The sequence below is a fragment of the Megalops cyprinoides genome, chromosome 11, assembly GCF_013368585.1.
Source record: "Megalops cyprinoides isolate fMegCyp1 chromosome 11, fMegCyp1.pri, whole genome shotgun sequence".
Taxonomy (NCBI): domain Eukaryota; kingdom Metazoa; phylum Chordata; class Actinopteri; order Elopiformes; family Megalopidae; genus Megalops; species Megalops cyprinoides.
In genome coordinates this window covers 19,021,937-19,042,871 of record NC_050593.1, presented here as the reverse complement: position 1 = coordinate 19,042,871, position 20,935 = coordinate 19,021,937, and the positions used below count along the sequence as shown (strand labels likewise).

Below are 20,935 nucleotides of genomic sequence, written 5' to 3'. Positions count from 1 at the left end.
GTGTGTGTGTGTGTGTGTGTGTATGTGTGTGCGTGTGCGCGTGCGTGTGTGTGTGTGTGTGTGTTGGTGAATGTGGATTGGTGTATGTGTGGGCGTGTGTGAGATGATTTCATGCAGGACTTCCTGACTCTGTTGTTCTCACAAATTCCTGCTTTCACGGTCCATAAATTTGAACACAGGGGTAGGGCAGCACAAAGCCCCAGCTCTTAGGTGATACCCCACACCCGACTCCCTGTCCGCTGCCCACTCCTTCACCAGGTGTTAATCTGCACTAGCGCTCATCATCTTTTGAACCAGACAAGTGGAGAGGGAAAGGGAAGAAATGGACTAAAATAATTTTGAAAATGTCATTAACAATGTAAGAACAAGTGATACCTGTGAATAAAGGTGAAAAACATTCATTGTGAAAAACAGTGTTGTCCTGAAAGAGTGAGGGTTGAGAAGAATAAACCCCCCCTCCCCATCACACACACATTGGAAAAGCTGTGTGGGTTGACAATATGAAGGCAATATGTGTTTAGTGATGACTTGTATCTCGCTCTGTCTTGCAGACATTGTTGTGGGCAGGGATTCTGCATGTGTGCGCCAGTCCACTCATCGGATCAAGTCCTTCGACTCACTGGGCTCCCAGTCTTCCCTCACTAGATCATCTAAGCTCCTGCAGAATCAGTACCACAGTCTGGTGAGTGCCAGAACCAGTACTACAAGCATTAGCAGTTACACTGCCTGGTGCATATCAAAAATCAGAACCACAACTGTTTCCATTCAAGAAACCAGGTGAGTGTTGAAAACCAGAACCACAACCCAATCGTTTTCAGTTGTGCAACCAGATGAGTGTCAAATCCAGAATTAGCATTACCACTGTCTTGTGATTGTCAGAAACACAGTGAATGAAAGAAAATGAAAGAGACTGAAACTTAACCTGTATTACTGTCTGGTAAATGGGACTGTATGCAAATTGAAGCTGTGATTAGACCATAACCTCTGCTTTATCAGACATTACTAGATAAATGATGGAATCACTGACTGCAGCTCCCTCTTCCCCCAACTTGCTCCCCCTGCAGGACATGACGGAGAACAGCAACCACCAGGCAGTGGTGAAAGCACGCTTTAACTTTCAGCAGACGAACGAGGATGAGCTGTCCTTCTCCAAGGGTGACATCATCCATGTCACCCGCATGGAGGAGGGGGGCTGGTGGGAGGGCACCTTCAATGGCAAGACTGGCTGGTTCCCGAGCAACTATGTCAGAGAAGTCAAAGGCAGTGGTGGGTCTACCTTGTCATTGGGTGCGCTACAGAGTTTTGATTATTGTGTCAGTCCAGGCAGGGGTGTATTCATAGTTATCTGTTCTGCAACCCCAGGTAGTGGTGGGAAAGTGAAGGTTTTTGAACCCCAAAGTGGGTGAAGACACTGTGTTGCTGACATGACACATTTGACATGATTTGTACCAGTTGTAGTGTTTTTCTGTGGAAAGCAGTTTTTTGTTCATTCAGTCATTTAAGTGATTGAAGGCACATGGTAGATCCACCTGTCATGAGGTTAGAGAAGCCCTCCCCTCCCACCACTAACCCCAGGGCCCCATGCAGATGCTGTCTAGGTGATAAAGCCTGTGTGGAAGAGGAACAATGTGTGGTGCGGGGTATCTAATTAATAAAATTTATTAAAGTACATGATATAAAATGTGTAGCTAACAAAAGCTCTGTGAACATTAAAAACTACTGATGTCATGGTTTCAGCTGCAATATTGGCTTTTCTCTGAATTCAGTAACCTTTAATGGATCAGTATTAACATGTAGCAAACGTGTGCTTCTCCATTTTGAAAGGTACGAGTGTTATGTTTGTCATTTTTTATATGTGGTTAGATGACTCCAACTTTATCCCAGAGCAAAGGAATGCATTAAAATGAAATAATTGTTAGATTCTCTCGCTACGGGTAGCTTTCCTTGTGGCAATTTTATACAGACACTTCATGAATTATGCCCTCTTGTCTTCAGATCTTATTTTCCCTTTGATATGAAACAAAAGTGTCTATTCACCATGGCTGGATGTTATCTCACAGCTGTTTAATCTGAATAAAATCTTCAATAGTCTAGTAAAAAGTGGAAAAATATTAATAGTCTAACTTTTATGAAACTGTTGAATGTTACATTTTTCATTACTGAAATGTATTGATTTATTTAAATACACAAAGAAGGGTTTCAAAAATATGTTCCCGTAACCTTGAAAAATCCACAGGGGCAAAAAGCCTTTTGATGCTGTACAATTAAATTTAAAATGCATCCAATAAATCTGTAAAATCTGTTTAGCTGTTTGGGATATTAAAACATTTTCAAGTATTTAACTGCAGTGAAGCTGAGTAATTTCCACAGTTTTTCTTTTTTTGCTGAAATTTAAGCCTACTTTTTAATGTCAGGTCTGTGTCGTAGGCCGGACAGGAAAGGAAACCCCTTACCAAACAAAGACGGGAAGTGCCGTAGCCTGTGGATAGGACGTCCCTTTGTAAACAAGACCCTATTGTTCCGCAGCTTCTGTTTCTGACTGTGTACTAAAGAAAGATGTCTTCCTGATAGGAGACCGAGAGAGAGCAAGAAAGGGATGAATAGTTTATTCAAACCTTGGTTCTTTTACACTAAGATGTGGAACAGCCAGGTCATTGCAATTTTGTAGATGTAACACATACAGGGTCTAGGGCTACCTTATTTGACTGGCTGAGACAGGAGTCTGTATGTCCCCCAGGCACCTCACAAGGCCCAGACTCTCAGCAGAGCATTGTATGTGTGGGACATTTATTCATACGCACAGTGGTTCTTGCTCAGAGGGGTAATGGCCACTTAACATCCTTTTCCTGACTCCACCTCCCGGGAGAAGTTGGCTTATTATATTATTAAATAGCCAAAGGGAGTCCATACGTGGGAATGTCTGTCTTACTCATTTCTTGTGTTTTTCTGCCGTTCGCACAGACAAACCAGTGTCTCCTAAAACTGGAACTTTGAAAAGCCCCCCAAAAGGCTTTGACACCTCTGCCATCAACAAGACCTACTACACATTGGTGAGAAGTATATACTGAATCTGCATGTTGGTTTAATCAGTTGGCAACAACAGAAGAAGACAGAATCCACCCCCTTCATTATATATCACCCCCTTATATGCATGATTGCATGCATGCATGGTGTCACAACAATAACGTGGTAATATCAACTATTTCCTATTTAACATTATAAATTTTTACGATCATCATTCGAAAAATTATCAGCTATTGGAGTATATGCGAAGGCACACTGATGTTTCAGCAGCTCTGACAGTCTCCTGACAGCCTTTGGCATCTCCTGCTTCTGCATCCCTGCTGGAGACACTAATACACCGTGAGGTCCTCAGACACAGGCCTCAGCTAAAGCCAGCTGGAGCTTTCTGGGTTTGTGCAATGTAGGTCGCTGTTTCTGCCTGAGTAGACAGTGTGACAGCTGGGCCTGGGGGCAGTCGGCGGGCTCGGCTGTTTACCGGAAGCTCCAGTCTCCATGACTGGGGCTGCGTCTGAATCAGGGTGCATTTAGAGGGTGGGGTATGGGGACTTGGGTGTTTAGTGTGGGCCACAAGAGCCTTTACATGTCTTCTGCAGAAAGAGCAGAGTGAGACATGATGGGACACTTTGGGAAGTATCACTTCACATCATTTTTTTTGGCACATTAAGAAAGAATGGGGAGTAGTATGTCATGTTGAGGGGCACTACATGATATGACTTAAAGCCAAGATAAAATGATGATATTGTAGCTTTCACCATCTGCAAGAGAGAAATATTTAGAGTTATCCTACTTCTGCAGTATGAAATGGCAGATATTAACTAGAAAGAAAAGCTGCAGTGTTTTTTGTTAAATATTCATGAGCAGAGCTATTCCTGGCTTAAGGATGTAGTTTCTCAGCTCTAACAGACATAGCTGTGAACTTTAAAGGAATCTAAATTCATGCAGCTCAGCAGTACGGAATGGGCGGCCTCAATCTGTCAGGTTGCGTTTGTCCTCAACGTCATTTTTGATATCTGTCCTGTCTCTATCATTCGAGGAAAGCGAATATAGGTCTGAGTGTTTCTAGTCATAATGAGGTATGAGAAGATGTGGGGTTGTTAACAGGGGGGGTCTTCACAGAAGCCTACTACTGGGAACATGTCTGTTCTGGGTCCCATAACTCTTTTGAGATCACTCTCCCTGAGACATCAGCCACAATGTCCAGTTGCTGTGCAATAATGAGATTGCTGAATCTGATTCTCTTATTCATTGTGATATTTATGTCATAGTTAAGTACTGCAAGTTTCAGTTAAAGAAAATCATTCTCAAGCTTCAAATTCTATGTTAAGAATACTGTAACTGCTCTGCAGTTGCTCTGCGTTGTGGCTTTACTTTTGTAATTACATAAATAATTAACAGTGGGTTCAGAAGTTTGTTGGGGCTGAGATGAATCTGTGTCCAGTACAGCAGTTACAGAAAATGTACAAAACGATGTTCTTACATAAACAGCCGATTTATGTTACCAGTTGAAATGCTGACAGAAAGAAACATTTGTTCTGATTTGTTCTGATGTCTGTACCTGTAGGTACTACAGAACATTCTGGAAACAGAGACAGAATATTCCAAGGAACTCCAGAATCTTCTGTCCAATTACTTGAGGTCACTACAGGCCACAGAGAAGTAAGTTCTGCCTGCTTGGACGAAAGGTCAGCGATCACTGCAGTGTCCCCATGCTTTATCCAGCAACAAGACTTATATGTTGTAATACATTTAGATACATCACTTTGTGTCTGTCTATCAGCACTGTGTATTTTTGTGTTGTACATGTGAATAATTCGGCAGTACCCAGCATCGTCATTACTGCAGTTAAATTGACTGCCTTGAACATTACACCTGCATCAGTGTCCACATCTGACAAAAAAGTGGTTCAGGTTTGATAAACTGATCTTGGATCAGCAGCTAGGGGCACAGTGTATGCATGGATAGTCAAAGGGTAGGCTTCATTTTACTGGCTGTTGACATTATATTATGTACTTGCTTAGCAGATGCCTTTATCTAGAGTGACATACATATTTTACCTGTGATTAGTTTATACAGCTGTTAACTGATGCAGTTCAGGTTGGGAATTGGACCAACAACCTCTTGGTTACTCTACCTGCTCCTTACCACTACATCTTATTGTCACCCATACTCTTGCTTCCTCTAATGAGATGGTGTTATGTTTTGTAGCTGTTCAGGTGCATTTGAGGCCTCATGATTGCTTCTCTGTTCCTCTCCCAGGCTGAGCGGGTCGGACATCGCCCTACTCCTGGGGAACCTGGAGGAGATCAGCACCTTTCAGCAGATGCTGGTCCAGTCTCTGGAGGAGTGCACTAAGTGAGTCCCACCCTTCACTCTTTCACTCACAAACCCACTTTAAGAGTTATGATTTCTTTAGGGATCATTTGTATTTTTCAGTTCTTAGTTACTACTGACATGAAATGAATGGCATATCAAGGAGCAACAAAGCAAGGAGTTGATTATGAATTTACTGGAAAGCCTTTGATGCAATGATTTGGGGTCAGGATTGTCTGAGAAAAGAACTATATTAACTGCATCTCACTATGTGTACCACAAAGGCACATACATAGCGGCTCTTAAAGAAATGTATCTTATTAGATATGTTACAGTGCCACCTAGAGGCAGACTGTTGTGGTGCAACTAAGATAACCTTCCAGAATAAAGATAGTTTTCTTTGAAATAGTAGTTTGAGAGATGAAATAAATAGGATATAATCATTATGATTATGTGTACAGGGGAAAAGACACAAGTAGTTTTTGTATGTAAATGACTTTTGGATTTTCAAACTGTAGTGGCATGTCGTCTGTGTTGTTCAAGTATTTACAAGTCCATTAATCATTACGGGACTCTGTGTCTCTACTTGTTTGTGTGTCTGTCTAGGTCTGTATTTCTGTATCTTCACATGTATCTGTCTCTGTATCTCCAGTATATGTCTGTATGTTTATGTTTTAAGTATGAAAGTTTGCATGCGTCTTTGATTATGCGTGTCTCTGTACGAATACCTGCATGTCTCTGATGATGTGTCCCTGTTTATGTGGTGTCTTCTGTGTGAGTTTCTGTGTGTCTGCAAACTAAGGTTGGTCTGTATATGCAGAGTATGTTTCTCTGTGCCTATGATTCCTTGTGTCTCTGTGCATGACTTCCTGAAGATTAAACCTCACTATTTCCTTGTGATCTTCTGTGCATATAACTCCATATACATACATGTCTCTCTGTGTGTATGCTTGTGATTGGGACTCTATGTCTCTGTGCAACTGCATTTGCACATACTGTATGTGTGTCTGTGCATCCGCTTGCTTTTATGGCTGTTTGTATCTCTGTGTGCCTTTCCATGCAACTCTGTGTGCATATATGTCCCTCTCTCTCTCTGTGTGTGAATATGACTCTGTGTTGCTTTGTCCCTGTGCCCAGGCTGCCGGAGGCCCATCAGCGAGTAGGGGGGTTCTTCCTCAACCACATTCCTCAGATGAAGAGCCTATATGTGGCATACTGTGCCAACCACCCCTCTGCCGTCAGCGTCCTGACAGAGCACAGGTACAGCCATTCAGTGGCTTTTCAGCATGTATGATGGATGGCCTATCAGAACAAATGAAAAGTTATCATACTTAACAATGTAGGGTGAACAAACTCTCATTGTTGTACCATTAGTCTAATATCTCCCAACTGAATAACAAAACATGTACACATATACACTTTATATAATCCAAGAGGCAGGTACTTAGGAGATACCTGCTCCATCTATATTTCTGTCCTTAATCAGTATGCTTGTGTCTTTACTTCGTCTTACAGTGTGTCTCTTTGTCTGTGTGTCTGTGTGCCAACTTGTCTTGATGACTGTTCCTGTCTGTCTTGCTGTCTGTCTATATCTCTGCAGTGAGGAGCTGGGGGAGTTCATGGAGGGAAAGGGGGCCAACAGTCCGGGGATTCTCATATTGACCACAGGCCTGAGCAAACCCTTTATGCGGCTGGATAAATACCCCACCCTGCTCAAGGAGCTGGAGAGACACATGGAGGTAGGCCGAACTACATACTGAGGATAACAGCATCTCGGCTATGGGCCTGTTCTGTCTGCCCTGTGTATTCACACTCACAGTGATGGCGCATGATTGTGACAATGTCATGTGCTTGTGCATGTATACATCGCATGCTGATATGTGTAAGATTCCTTATGCACATGTCTAAGATGTGTGTGTGTGTGTGTGTGTGTGTTTGATGCATGGTTGGGTCTGGAAACACAATCTCTGTTTTCCTCTCTGCAGGAGTATCACCAAGACCGTCCAGACATTCTGAAGTGCATGACAGCATTCAAATCCCTCTCAGTAAGTCACCGTGTCTACCTTTATTGTGAGTAGTTGATCTGTGTTCTGAGCAAAACTCATTCAGGGGCTACACCTGTTTCCTTTGGGGATAGATTGTTCCATTGAACCACTATTATTGGGTGGCAGGAGACTGCTGCACATGCTCCAGAAGGGTGTTTGCAGGACTGTAGAGTTCTCCTGCTCAGCCTCTGAGGGACATGGACCACACAGGACCTTTCATACACTGCACCTCACAGTGGTGACTTTGTGAGTCTATTATGGGCCAAAGTAGCTGGGGGCCACATGCTGTTACAATAGAGCTAGAGGCAGAGAGGCCTAACACCCAAACACCTTATGTGTGTATCCAGGAAGGTCTCCAACTAATGTAAACTAAGCCAGTTGCACCAATGGGTTACTGATCTGAATTCAGCCTCTTTACATTTCTGCTCAGGTGCTGAACACTGTTTATGCCTAAATGTGCTGCTTGATCTGAATTCTTCTGTGTACACCTTTGTGTTGCTGATCTGGATTCAGCCTCCTTGTAAAGGAGACATAGTCATAAGTGGCTCAAGAGTTCAAACACCCACATTCATCTTCCTTCGTAAGCAAAAAGCTGTACAGTACAGCTGAAGATGGAGTGTCCCACACTTCCTCACATTGGAAACTTGCTGTCTGTTCTCCTGAAAACAAAAAGGCCACGAAGCTGCATAGCATTGGTGTCATCTGGGACAGAGTGATTAGAGTAAACATTGTTTCAGCCGACAGTATTAAGCCCATGGCCCGTCACAGCAGCACGCCCAGTGGCCTAATCCCCTCCCCATGTAGAAATGCATGCCCCCCGCATGCTGGCTCTATTGTTCCAGGTCTGTATCTTCTACACACAAAGAGGCACTCCCCTCCACTGCTTGCCTTATCATTCCATTTCACAGAAGAGGCTTCCACAGATACAGAGGTAGAGGGATTGTCCCTCTCCTCCCTCTGTAGCCTCTTCCAGACAGTCAGTTCTAGGTTCTAACAGATTAATTGCTACAGTATGTTGTATGGTTATTTTTCTTATTTCCCCCCTCTGTGTAATAGTCAGTAGATGAGGCACTATTTTTAATTGATTTGAGGAGACAGTAGGAAAGTTGAGGTGGAGCAGAGGCAGATGTAGGGCTGGAAGCTAAGTTGTTACATACAGTCTGTTATACAGAGTCTGACCAAGGATATCTTTTTATTTAGCTGACACACAGTAATGTACAGTAAGGTATGTATTGTAATATACAGTAAATCTAAGTAGCATCTGGGATGAACTATAAACTGATCAGAAAGGAAAGAACAAAATAGGAGAAGAGATAACCCTGTAAATAAAAGAAAACTGAAGTGCGTAGGAGATTGCAGGAAATGGCAGGAAATGATGCTCTAAATTAAAAAAAAAAAAGTATACTTGGATTAAATTACCGAATGGTCGTGATGCTGGAATGCATGTGTCACGCAGCATGCCTGTTACCATGGTTACAGACGCAGTGCCAAGAGGTACGGAAGCGCAAGGAGCTGGAGCTGCAGATCCTGACAGAGTCGATCCGGTGCTGGGAAGGCGACGACATCAAGACGCTGGGCTCCGTCCTTTACATGTCCCAGGTCACAGTCCTCAACCACGGCAATGAGGTGCGAGAGGAGAATCTGGACAACTACTGTCCCCTCTGGTTTCAGTGTTAGTTTTTTTTTTTAGAAACAGCATCTGGCTGTCTGACAATATTGGCAGTTTGCCTTTCAGGGAACATGTAGCATAGCTGATTGGAACTTGATTTTTAGTTTTGTGAGTGAAGTCATATGTATCTGAAGTGTGCCGGGGAAACATGAACATGAGCGGCATCTGTGTTACAGGACAAGAACGAGCGCTACCTCCTGCTGTTCCCCCACGTGCTCCTCATGTTGTCCACCAGTCCCAGGATGAGCGGATTTATTTACCAGGTGAGTCTGTGCCGCTGCTGCTTTGGCGTGTCCTGTACCATCTACCGCAGTCCTGCAACTCCCTTTCTGATCAGTTGGACACCCCCTCTGTGGCTTCACCCCCTCCATTCCTACCCTCACTTGATCCTCAGGGTGTCCTTTCCCACCCTCCTGTCATTGTTCCCTCACCCCTCTCTGTCACTGTCTCTCCCTTCTGCTCCTGTACTCTTTTTGTTTGAGATTCTCCACATCCTGCTGTGTGACAGACTCCAGGGACCTTCAGCTTTAGCACTTGATTACATGTGCTAAAGCACAGATTACATGGAGCTCCATTATGCTAGAACCACTCAGTCCACTGTCTACATGTTTGTCTGTGTGAGAACTTTCTGTCTGTTTTCTCATAAGAGCACACCGTTAAAATGCACGACATATTCTTTTCAGGGTAAGCTACCGTTGGTGGGAATGGCCGTTTCCAAGCTAGAGGACAGTGAGACCCACAAGAACGCCTTTGAAATATCTGGTAAGTGGTGACACAGAATTCAGTTTTGAAATGAAGAAAATGATCTGTTTTACTAGGACACAGCAGGGCAGCCTAAAGAGACCTGAAGTATTAGCCATAGCTGAAGTATTTTGGAAGCTCTTTCCCTTGCTCGGACTCAGTTTGAAAGTTGGTTTCTTTGTGTAAATAAGCAAGTGACTCCTCATTTTGAAGTGCCCTGATGATGATATTTGAACATGGTGGTCACTGTGTGTGCCGCAGGGAGCATGATTGAGAGGATCCAAGTGGTCTGTAATACCCAGCAGGATCTGCAGGACTGGTTGGATCACCTGCAGCGTCAGACCAAGCGGACCTCACTGGCTACGTCCACCATGAAGCCACAGTCCGTCCCCTGTCACACAGTCAGTCTCTACATCCTTTTTGCATTTTAGCTGCACAAATACATCTTGCTTGCATTTCAACTGCTTAATTACTCTAGGTTGTGTTTGCCCTTTTGCTGTGCCATCATGCAATTTAACTTTATTTCTGTAATTTGTATTTATAAATGAATTAAATCTTCATGTTCAGTTTATGTTTCAGCAATGTTGTATTCACATTGTAACCGCATCATAACATCGTGTTGTAATGCCTTTCAGTGTCTGTTGTGCTCATTGGGTTCAGAAACAAGTCTGAAGTTTGAATCATCTTGTGCATAAATCCCCAATCCTCCAAGTTCATTATTTGTTGTACATGGTGTACTTGGTGTACATGTTTTGTGAATTGAAAAAGACTCTGGTACAGTATAAACTGTAGAGCAGGATCACAGACATCATGGCAAGAAATAAGTGGTCAATGGGTTAAAAGACAAAATCTCCCATTTTCCTGTCGCCCTCTCTCAGCTCCCCTCACACCCCGTTACCCCATCCAGGCATTCTGAGAGCCGGGGCACAACGGTAGCCCCTGCCTATCATACCCTCCCACACCTCTCCTCGCATGGGACACCCCACAGCACCATGATGTGGGGCCCCCTGGAGCCCCCCAAGACCCAGAAGCCATGGAGCCTCAGTTGCCTGCGGCCTGCACCTCCCTTGAAGCCTTCTGCCGCACTCTGCTACAAGGAGGTAGGAGTCGTTGAAGTGCACTAAAATGGGACATGGCAGCATGAAAGTGACCCTGAGAGACTAACAGATCCTCTCTGCCTGAATGCTTTCCCTCTGACGCTTTCCCTCCACACAGGATCTCAGCAAAAGTCCCAAGAGCATGAAAAAACTACTCCCGAAACGCAAGCCAGAGAGGAAACCCTCTGACGAGGAGTTTGCCCTGAGGAAAAGTAAGCACGTCACCTCACCTGATGTGATCAAGTGTTTCAGGGGAGTCTACCTGGGCCTGTGAATACCTAACAATAGCCCAATAAATTAGTTGGACAAAAGGATAACATGCTGTAGGAGTCTGTGATGCAGAAATTTTCTTTCTTGTGGCGAATCTGTGTCACCGTTCTCCTGCCATCCTGTAGTTTGCGCATGTCACTGATTGGCTTTCCTTGTCTCCTTCAACCAGGTACAGCGGCCCTTGAGGAGGATGCGCAGATCCTGAAAGTTATTGAGGCCTACTGTACCAGCGCCAAAACACGGCAAACACTCAACTCAAGTAAGAGCACCCCCGACACTCCCCTCATGGACGAGACGTTGCACACTCCATACCAAACACTGAATGCCCTCAACACTGAAAGTCCACACCTGAGTGATCAGATCTGATGGCTCATTCTTACTAATATTGATGCTTAGATTCAGAGTAATTCAGTAATAAATTAGATTTCAGCCCCCCTCACTGATGAATCTTTTTGACACAGAAAATGTTTTTACTGCCATTCTTAATGTGAGGATGTGTTGACATGATGTCAAAATGTTGTGATTTTCAGGGTTTTCTTCATCAACCAATGGTGTTCTTTAAGATGTGATTGCTGTTTGAGCAATATGATATGGTACAGTTTTGTTCTTTGAGGTGCTCATACCTGGTTCCCTGCAGGTAAATTGTTGTGCATTGTGAAGTGTTCTGCATTTCTGGTCTCTGAAATTAAGTCAACTGAGACTGCAGCAGGGAATAGCTGCAGAAAAGTAATTATTTTGGATGATCTTCAGTTAGCTTCAGAGGGCAAGAGTCTATTGAGGAGAACATGCTATCAGAATATTCTATAAAGGCAGAATATAATTGTAAAGAGTAATGTGATCAAAGAGCTATAATTCGATTAATATTCAAAATTCGAAGTAATACAGGCATGTTTCAATTACCAAGGTAAGAAAGCACAGATTGACCAAATGATCGAATGGTTTAAAATATTCAGATTAACGTGATGTTCAGGGAAGAGCATGTCATGAAAAATAGAAAGCAGAAAGCAATGGACATTCACAGTGTGAACTTTGAACTCTTCCCTAGGTTTCAAATGTACATCATCATTCCTTCTCCAGTGAGCTATATTAAAGTGATCCACATTTCAAAGTTAGGTACTCTAGAGTGAAGGCTACCCCAAGGCTGAAGTATATTTGTTTGCACTGATCAAGTCCATTGGAATAATTTTTTCCCCATTGACATGCCACTTTGTGTTTGTGTTAAATGTTCTTTCACATGCAACAGAAGTGGCATGGTTACCAGAAAACAAATTGACCAATGTTTGTATTCGTAACTGCACAAAGCTAGGAGGGACACTAAGTGTTTTGTGCTAGGTGTAATTAAAAGTCCCCACAGTGCCCCATAGCACCCTCAGTCTTTACAGAACTTCTCACTTCACTTCTATTCTTTGTTTCTGTACTAACATTGGACATCAACTTTAATATTAACATTCTTCTCTTGAAATAAGGAAGCTTTGACTCCTTTTTCTGAAGAAAAGTAGTCTTTTCCCTCTATAGGGTCCTAAATTTACATTCTGGTGTCCTTGGCCATCTGCCTTGAAGGCCTTAATCCTTTTCTAATGATAGTTGAGAGCTGTTGATATGCTTTTAATAATATTTTCTCTTCTTCTCTTTCCTGTCACTCTGTTTTGCATTTTTCTTCCCTGTTCTGTTGATTCTTCCATTTGCTCATTTGTCTGGGTTCCCTGTCCATTCCTGCCATACCTCTTCCCAATTTTCTATGTTAATTTACTCCCTATTTTAAAAATATAATTTCCCCATTGAATCCCTTGCTTTGCCCTCATTTACAATCCAACCCTTGAACACCCCCCCCCTCCATTTGTATGGTTTGACTCCCCCCAACCCCCTAGCATGGCAGGGCACTGATCTTATGCATAATCACGTGTTGGCCGATGATGACCTCCCCAGTGTGGACTCTCTGGGGCGTCGCAACAGTGTCTCCCGCCCGGAGCAGACGTCTGACCTCTCCGAAGACTCTGACTATGACAGCATATGGACAGCCCATAGTTACAGGATGGGGTCCACATCCCGTAAGAGCTGCTGCTCCTATATCTCTCACCAGAACTAAAGCCCACCTTTTGAACCTAGTATTTTGACATATTATTGTATTTATTTAAATACTTGAAATGATTTGACTTCATTTATTTTGAACCCCTTTAACCAGCCGCTTGCTGCCTTGATGTCCTCCACCCGTTTGTTTGTGCCCCCTGTCCTCCTTACAGTCCCCAGGTAGTTAATGTGCCCCTCAGCACTGTGTCTTGACTGCCCTGATATACTAGGAGCAAGAGAGGTCAGGAGGGGTAGTAATGGGGTCAAGTGGGTGCTCTGTGTCTGACATTCAGATGTGTTTTAGTGAGGTGTATACTGTGTTCTCTGTACATTAGAGTGTGACCTGCAGTATTTACCTGCCTGTGTATACATACACACAGTGTGCCCTTGCATGCCTATTGTAGTCCAGCTCATACAAGATGCCAGCGGGCAGTCAAAGGTCCATATTATTGGGCAAACATTTTGGCAAAATGATTGGCTTATTAGAGTGCTGTATGAAAGGCGTTCATTTTCACCAGTGTTCGTCTGATTATTATTCATTTTCACATAACTTGTAAATGTCAATGAAGCTTTAAATGATGCTAACTCCACATTACTTGACATTAGTGACTCCAGCAGTGATGTATGTGATTGCATGCACTTGTTTCTATGGGCTGAAAACTGTGTATTTATATGCAAGGACTAGTGACATGGCCTTAAATGGTGAGTTCTATTGTCTTTTGTACTGAGTGGTGTGTGATATGTCAAGTGTGACTCACTGGAGGTATTGTAGCAAGGAGTATTTCAGTGTTTGCTGTTTGGTGCTCCTGCGGTGTGTTCTGTTTTCTCAGATCCACTTGTCTTAAAGCTCTGATATCTTATTGTAATTGTGCTACAAAAAAGTGGAAAACTGATCTTGATACATTTTTTTCTTTTATTGAAACAAACAATGTGTGGACCAAAGTACTATAAGGACACATGACTTTATTAGCGAGTTGCACTGCCAAAAAAGTAGGGAGGGAAGGTTTATAGTAGGCAATGGAGAAATGAATGACATGTTATGGTAAATATCCTTTAGTTAAGCAATGTCAGTGTCAGTGGCTCTGAATTTATGTCCTCATACCTGGATGATCTGACTTACAGGTTACAGTCTGTGCATCCATATTTTTGTAGCTAGGGTAGAACTCAATCAATGTTGATCAGTTTAAAGTCAGCTGCACATTCTAACTTTTCTGCTGAGCATGGTACGTGTTGACTTAATGAACCTCTGCTCCTTACAGTAGCTACCAAGAAGATGGATGTTTTAGTCAATGTAACTTTCAGCGCTTTGTGAAATCTTTGTAATCTTTAAATATTTTGAAAATGAATTCACAATTGAATTCATTATGTCCCCCAGCCCAGTGTATTGACTTAAAAACTTTGATTTGATGTAGCCCTATATATATTTTTATAGAGACCTATATTTGATATTAGTCTTAACAAAAGAATAAGTACAGTAGACTTCACAGATGGCATTTCTCCTAAAAAATGTAAGGAATGAGAGTTGTCCTAAGGGAACACTTCAGATGTTAGGTGTTATATTAACAATTTGCTAACTACGGAAATACTGTCAAATGTTATTACAAAGTGAGAAAAAAATCCCATAGTCACAGCAAAGGGTAATCTCTTTGAGTAGTTAGTACAACTGACCGTGAAAAAAAAGCGAATCTGTGCTGATCAAGGGTTGAGTTTGCTTGCAGTGATCCCGAGTAAAGTAGATGTTGAAGAAGATGTGGCATCTTAATGGTATCTGGTAGAAAGGGGGAACTGTGGAAGGGACAGGTGATAAGGGAGTCTATTGGTCCTGGAGCAGGGTAGCTTTACAGTATCATCATTAAGCCCATGCCAGAGTAACATTGAGGGAACTTCAATAGCAGTAGCAGTTTACTAGTTTACTGTAAACTATGGCAATATAGCAATAGGTAAAGCAATACACACCCCCAGGGAGAGAGGTGTGTTAATTATAGGTTCTTATAGATTTAGGAGATTGTTTTTTTCATCTGGATTTAGATGTAGAGATAGTTGCTGATTTTCTATACTGTTTTGTGAAGCGATAAGTCATTTCATATTTGGGGACCCTGTAGCAAACTGTCCTTCTGTCTGCTTGCTTGTTTTCAGGTAGGCAGTTTTTGCTTACTATAAGGGAAAAGAAATTTTCTGTGTTGCACATCTTTGATAGGTATCTGAACACCGCAAAGGATCTGCAGAAATTATAATTTGTGTTAATACAATGAAAATCAGACCCTTTACACTATTTCTGAGGGAAGCACATTTTCACTAATTGTTTTCTGACAAGAAAGGAAAGTTACACATTAACAGATTAACAGTATTTACATGTTTAAATTAATATTAACTTATGAATTGCATTTTGCATACATAAACTTCAGAGTTTGGTGAAAATATACTGTATATGGGTGATTTGCATTTAAATGGTTGTCATGGGAAACAAAATTGCTGTTGGTTGCTTCTGCTCATCTTCTGAACAGAGTGATATTAATCCATATAATCAATCATTTGAAGGCTTCCTGGGAAACACAGACAGTGTACAATACTGCTGCATAAAAGGACTTTAAAAGAATTATGTACAGTAATTAATAAGAAAGGTATTGCAGCATCATATTACATTACTCATAGTGCAGCTTTGAACTGTGTTATATCCAAACATATAATGCCAAATCTTTTCAAGGAAGTTAACTGTTGTTTTTAAAAGCATCACTTTATAGCTCTAATGCAGAGCCTGTTCAGATTGACTATTAACCTGAGAAACAAGCTGCATTTTTCACTAAACCCTGACACAGACCTGGCAAGGACCAGATATCATCAAACCAAAAGGACCTGCATTGACTTTTATGTGAGCCTTGTTAATGGGATCAAGTGAATGTCACAAACTTCAACAGTCTCACTGAATGTGTCTGAATGTTATAATTTTTAATGGGTAGGAAAGTGCAGAAGGTTGAAACTCGCAAGCCACATGGCATGGCAGTCAAATCAATGCTAATACGCACAAACCTAGCTATAAATACATATAAACTTCTATTTATACAATACAAATTGTATAAATGTGCATCACAAGTCATCCCAGTTGAGAAGGAAGATCAGAGATGCTATAGCTGCTAGTACAGCCATGTGCTTTAATAGTTCTGCCATGTAACGTAGAGGAAAATAGCTATGCAGTTTTATCTTTGATTTATCCTGGCAAGCTTAAACATGATCATAGATTGCGATCAAAATATGGTGCCTGTATTTGAACATGATAGTCCTAATATCGTATAATATGGTTTGTGACCCAGTTATTTTTTGTTGGAGAAAAAAATCAATTAAATGCCTTTTTGCTTTCATTGTATGTATATTAAAATATTGCCTACTTAATATACAATGTGTGTGTTGTTTTATCTGCCTAAGGCGTGAGTGAACTGTATGTAATATATACATATAAGGCTTTAATGTGTCTAACAAAGACTGCCATGTTTATACAACATCTGAAATAAATTGTTCATTTTTGTTAGCTTGTGGTATTCTATGATCTGTCAGAAGAAAGGATATGCAAATTGTATTACTTTTTGAACATTTCTAAGTTGATTGTATTTTTGGGTTATTGGACCTGGAATGTTTTAAAGGTTTGGGCCAGTAATTCATAACATACATTGTAAGATTTGATCAGTCAACATTAGCTTAGTATACTCTTTATTACCTGACAACAAACAATCTCTACCTAACTCTCAGAAGTCTTTAATGACCCCTTTGGCTCAGTGTGTAGATGAAAGTTGCTATGAGATAATGGAACAATGTGTCAAGGTGATGTTAATATTTTGGATTTTTTTTTTTTTTTGGATGTTGTAATTCCATGTCTTTTATAATACAGTTCATCTCAGCATCTCAATGAAGAATCAATACGTGGAATATTTGCTCTGAATGTTACTTTTGGCTGACTTTTTTTGTGACAATATGAACAGACTGAAGGTCTACAGTCTTCTTTGGAGGGAACCTGAAGTTTCTTTGTTTGTTCATTCCCCTCGGATCACAAGGAACAAGAATCTTCAGCTTTCTTTTTTTTACAAGTGTTTTTACCCAGTGTGAAAAATCTAAATCATTAAAACAAAGACTAAGTGGGTTGAAAGCGCTTAGCCTTTTGATGCTTCTTGTACTTCACCTTTTAAAACAAACAAATATTTTGTCTGATATCTCGCTTTTGCCTTTTGAGATGAACCCATAATGCATTGGGGCTGCTGCATGTTTACCCACCACCAGCTTGTCACATGAACTCTGTTTTAGTCGTCTTTAGTCTCCTTGCACCCTCACTGCAAGCTTCACAAGATCGCCTTCTCTTAGTCAAATCAATCAGTCAGTCACTTAATCACTCAGTTTTGCAATGAGCTTTGACCGCACTGTGGACACTCTCTTGTTTTAAAACAGGATCTTGGAAAGAATCGGGGCCTCATATGCTATTTCCAGAGGAGGAGAAGATTATTGTTGAGGGGACAAACAGCAATGGTCAGACTGTGATCGAAGAGAAGTAAGACTGTGCTCCTCTTACATTAATGACCTGTACCTCACCTCAATTATAGTTTGCATTCCCTCATACTTGTGCCATCTTGCACACAGTTCACTGAGCCCTGCTCTGTCATAGCACTATTAGGAGAAGGTTGTCTCATAGCATTGATAATGGTACCATCATCAGTGTATTATGTATTGTCATGATTAAATGAAGGTAATTTTAGAAAGTAAAGTTAGTTCTAGTTTCCATGGGTTTGATTATTGTTACTTTTTATAATGTGTATCCCTGAAGTGAATTGAATATGGGGGGTCGCAATGAAATGTATAGAAATTACCATACCATCCTTAATTCATGTCATATAATGCATGTTCTTCTCTCAGGTCTATCCTCACACACAAAAGTCTAAAAAGTCTCTCTTTGTTTTGTTTTTTCAGGACCCTTGTGGACACAGTTTATGCACTGAAAGATGAAGTACAAGAACTGAGACAGGTAGGCATGCCAATAGTCAAGAAACAAGGCCAAGAGTCTCACATAGCTGATGTGTACCATAGAGTATGATTATATGCAGAGGGATATGTATATTGCAGAGAGGTGTATATTGCAAGCATATAGAGGGACATATATTACATATATATTACCATTGACCAACTTTTCCAGTGGGTGGGTGGGTGTCATGGTAGTTGTGATTTTAATGTGATCTGTGAGCTGTAGCTGTACTGCCTTCACTTTTATAACTTACTCCAAACAGGACAATAAGAAGATGAAGAGGACGCTTGAAGAGGAGCAGAGAGCTCGGAAGGAGCTTGAGAAGATTGTCAGGAGGGTTTTAAAGAACATGAATGACCCCTCCTGGGATGAGACCAATTTGTGAATAGAATGTGTTGCTTTAGTTTTTTTTTGTTTGTTTTTAATTTTTTTATTTCAGGTTGTTATTTTTTTATATTTCATTTTATGCTTAAAAGTGGAGGAGGACCATCTGCTGCAGAGGATAATGTACAGAAACACAGAAACCAGGCAGGCTGTAACCCTCAGCACATATAATAACTGGAAGTATGGAATGGGTCACTGGCGAAAGGTGGGGGGGGGGGATTGATGAAAATGACAAGGTCTACCTTGACTCACTGCACTGGCTGACAGTAGGGGGGCCAAATCAATACAGTGCAGCCAAGTGTCAGGTTGTGAGCCCTTAAAACCCTCTATAACCATATATGCTCTTCTCAAAGACTGTTTGCTTTTTTTCTTTCTCACATTTTTGTAAAAACTTTTCAGTGGTACCCACTATCTACACACTATCATGAATGTTATGTCCTGCTAGTTCTGTCGCACTCTGTGTGGAAGCCTGGGGCACAGGGGTTAAATGCAAAGATTGCTGTAGCTGCGGTTATGATTCAGAAGAGCAGAATGTCCTTGTGGGTGTGTGGGAGAGCTGGTGATGTCAAGCTCACAGATTTTGGCCAGGCAAAGGCATTGTTTCCTCTCTGAAGCCCTGACCAGATCACTCTGGATCTATGACCACATTGTTCTGAGGCTCTGACAAGTCACTCTAAAGCCATGACCAGGTCACTATGAAGCCATGACCAGGTTACTGAATCTCTTATACTTAACCACCAGCCACTATTAAATTGTTTTTAAGTCTTTTTTGTCGAGAACACAGCAATACAACTCCTATATGACTGGAACATTTCAGGTGAATTCTACACTGGTTGTCTTTTGAAGCCAGTTTTGTACACACATTTTTGGGTTTTAAATTACCTCATTTTTTGTATGTTTTTGTATTTTTTGTTTGTTGTTTTGAGCGGCTGGGAATTTATAACAGGCCTTTTGTTTGTGTTGTGTTTTATGTTGCAATGTTTCATACAGGATTCTTACAGAAATGGACCTTTTATATTGTAAATAATGCTAGAAGGTGTGCCTTTTGAAATGAGTTTCCTTAAATTGTGTACTTTTCTGTCTGCCTATCTTAAGCTCAGAGGCTTTTATAAGAAACATTCAGATTCCCGTCCTGTACTCACAAACTTAAATGCAACACAGAGAAGTAACACTGATTCTTCAGACAGTTAAAGAGTCTTCTGTTTTGTTTCCCTTATTGATGTAATTAAATTGTCTAATGAGAGCAACTTGTATGCACTGTGTGGATTTTGTTCTTGCATCTGGTGAGAGCATCACCTTTGTGACCACTGTATTTGTTCCCTCTCGCTACTAATGTACATGATTTTTTCTGTGAATTAAACCTGTAAATAGAGCCTTGTGTTTGTTGCTTAATTTCTTCACCAACTGTTGTAACTTTAGCCACACACCCTTATAAGTTCTATTAACAGGTGAGCTTTATCACTGAAAAAAAAAAACAGTCACTCCATAGCTAAGAGGTTCCAGATGCTATTTAAATAGTTAAATCAAAGTGTTGTTATGATGGAACTTAAGCTTCAAAAATGGCCAGGACAGACCTTTCAACATAAAACCTTGAAAGTCCAATATCTTGGTTTCTACTGACTCAGTACCCTTAGTTCTATTAAGTTTGATAGAAAAAAAAAAATCACATCTCACCTCTCTAGTGTAGTAGGTTATAGTCAGTTTTGAAGGTAAGTGAGTATTACAGGTAAGGTTATGTGGATATTTTAGTATTCAAAACCTGGAAAAATTGCATAAAGCTATGGTTGAGTCTTATGCTAATGCTCTAGAACCTGCTGGCATAGAGCACTGCATGACTAATGACATTTGGTGTGGTGTGAATGAAACTAAGGCAGACCTTTCATGGTGTGCCCAACACTGTCTTAGAATAAGCTGCCATTAATCCCAGCTGTATTTGTCCCCCTTTTGTTAGCACTCTGCCCACCATTTCCCTCCATTATCGGAGGCAGTGACAGCCTGGGCTGGAGAAGGAGTGACTGCAGCATGTAGCAAACTACATGACTTATGTTTATCAGAACCCTGAATCAAGAGCAAGCATCTGTAGAGGGAACCAATGTGATGTCAGCCAAGGTAACTGGACTCAAGCAGTACAGAAAAATGTTGAGAAGAAGGAAGGCAGACCATTTGTTGGTTCCTCTGGTTGAGCGTATGATGAGTGAAGGGATGAATAGGTAGAAGGGCAGTTTTAAAGACCATCCCATTTTCATACACATGACACACGTCCACAGAGATTTAAAGTCACAAGTCTGGCAAAAAGTCTGTACCTATTCTCCCTTCCACTGGTGTGATG

The 20,935-nt window shown here is 41.4% G+C and overlaps 1 protein-coding gene across 2 annotated transcripts in view; it reads left to right on the top strand.

The window, feature by feature from the left end:
* The window catches only part of LOC118785652 (rho guanine nucleotide exchange factor 7-like), a 33,433-nt gene extending 13,523 nt beyond the window's left edge, over window positions 1-19,910 (top strand). The window contains exons 4-22 of one of the 2 annotated variants that reach the window (XM_036540474.1): window positions 552-682; window positions 1,065-1,266; window positions 2,962-3,050; window positions 4,586-4,680; window positions 5,281-5,376; window positions 6,472-6,594; window positions 6,935-7,073; window positions 7,320-7,379; window positions 8,859-9,005; window positions 9,225-9,311; window positions 9,732-9,810; window positions 10,051-10,190; window positions 10,668-10,889; window positions 11,005-11,098; window positions 11,326-11,415; window positions 13,025-13,204; window positions 17,655-17,754; window positions 18,171-18,225; window positions 18,485-19,910. In XM_036540474.1, the coding sequence (XP_036396367.1) occupies window positions 552-682; window positions 1,065-1,266; window positions 2,962-3,050; window positions 4,586-4,680; window positions 5,281-5,376; window positions 6,472-6,594; window positions 6,935-7,073; window positions 7,320-7,379; window positions 8,859-9,005; window positions 9,225-9,311; window positions 9,732-9,810; window positions 10,051-10,190; window positions 10,668-10,889; window positions 11,005-11,098; window positions 11,326-11,415; window positions 13,025-13,204; window positions 17,655-17,754; window positions 18,171-18,225; window positions 18,485-18,607 (2,252 nt within the window). In that variant the 3' untranslated portion in view covers window positions 18,608-19,910. The remainder of the gene's footprint in view (window positions 1-551; window positions 683-1,064; window positions 1,267-2,961; window positions 3,051-4,585; window positions 4,681-5,280; window positions 5,377-6,471; window positions 6,595-6,934; window positions 7,074-7,319; window positions 7,380-8,858; window positions 9,006-9,224; window positions 9,312-9,731; window positions 9,811-10,050; window positions 10,191-10,667; window positions 10,890-11,004; window positions 11,099-11,325; window positions 11,416-13,024; window positions 13,205-17,654; window positions 17,755-18,170; window positions 18,226-18,484) is intronic. The other variant, XM_036540475.1, reaches the window with a different exon arrangement.
* The last annotated feature ends 1,025 nt before the right edge of the window (window positions 19,911-20,935 follow it).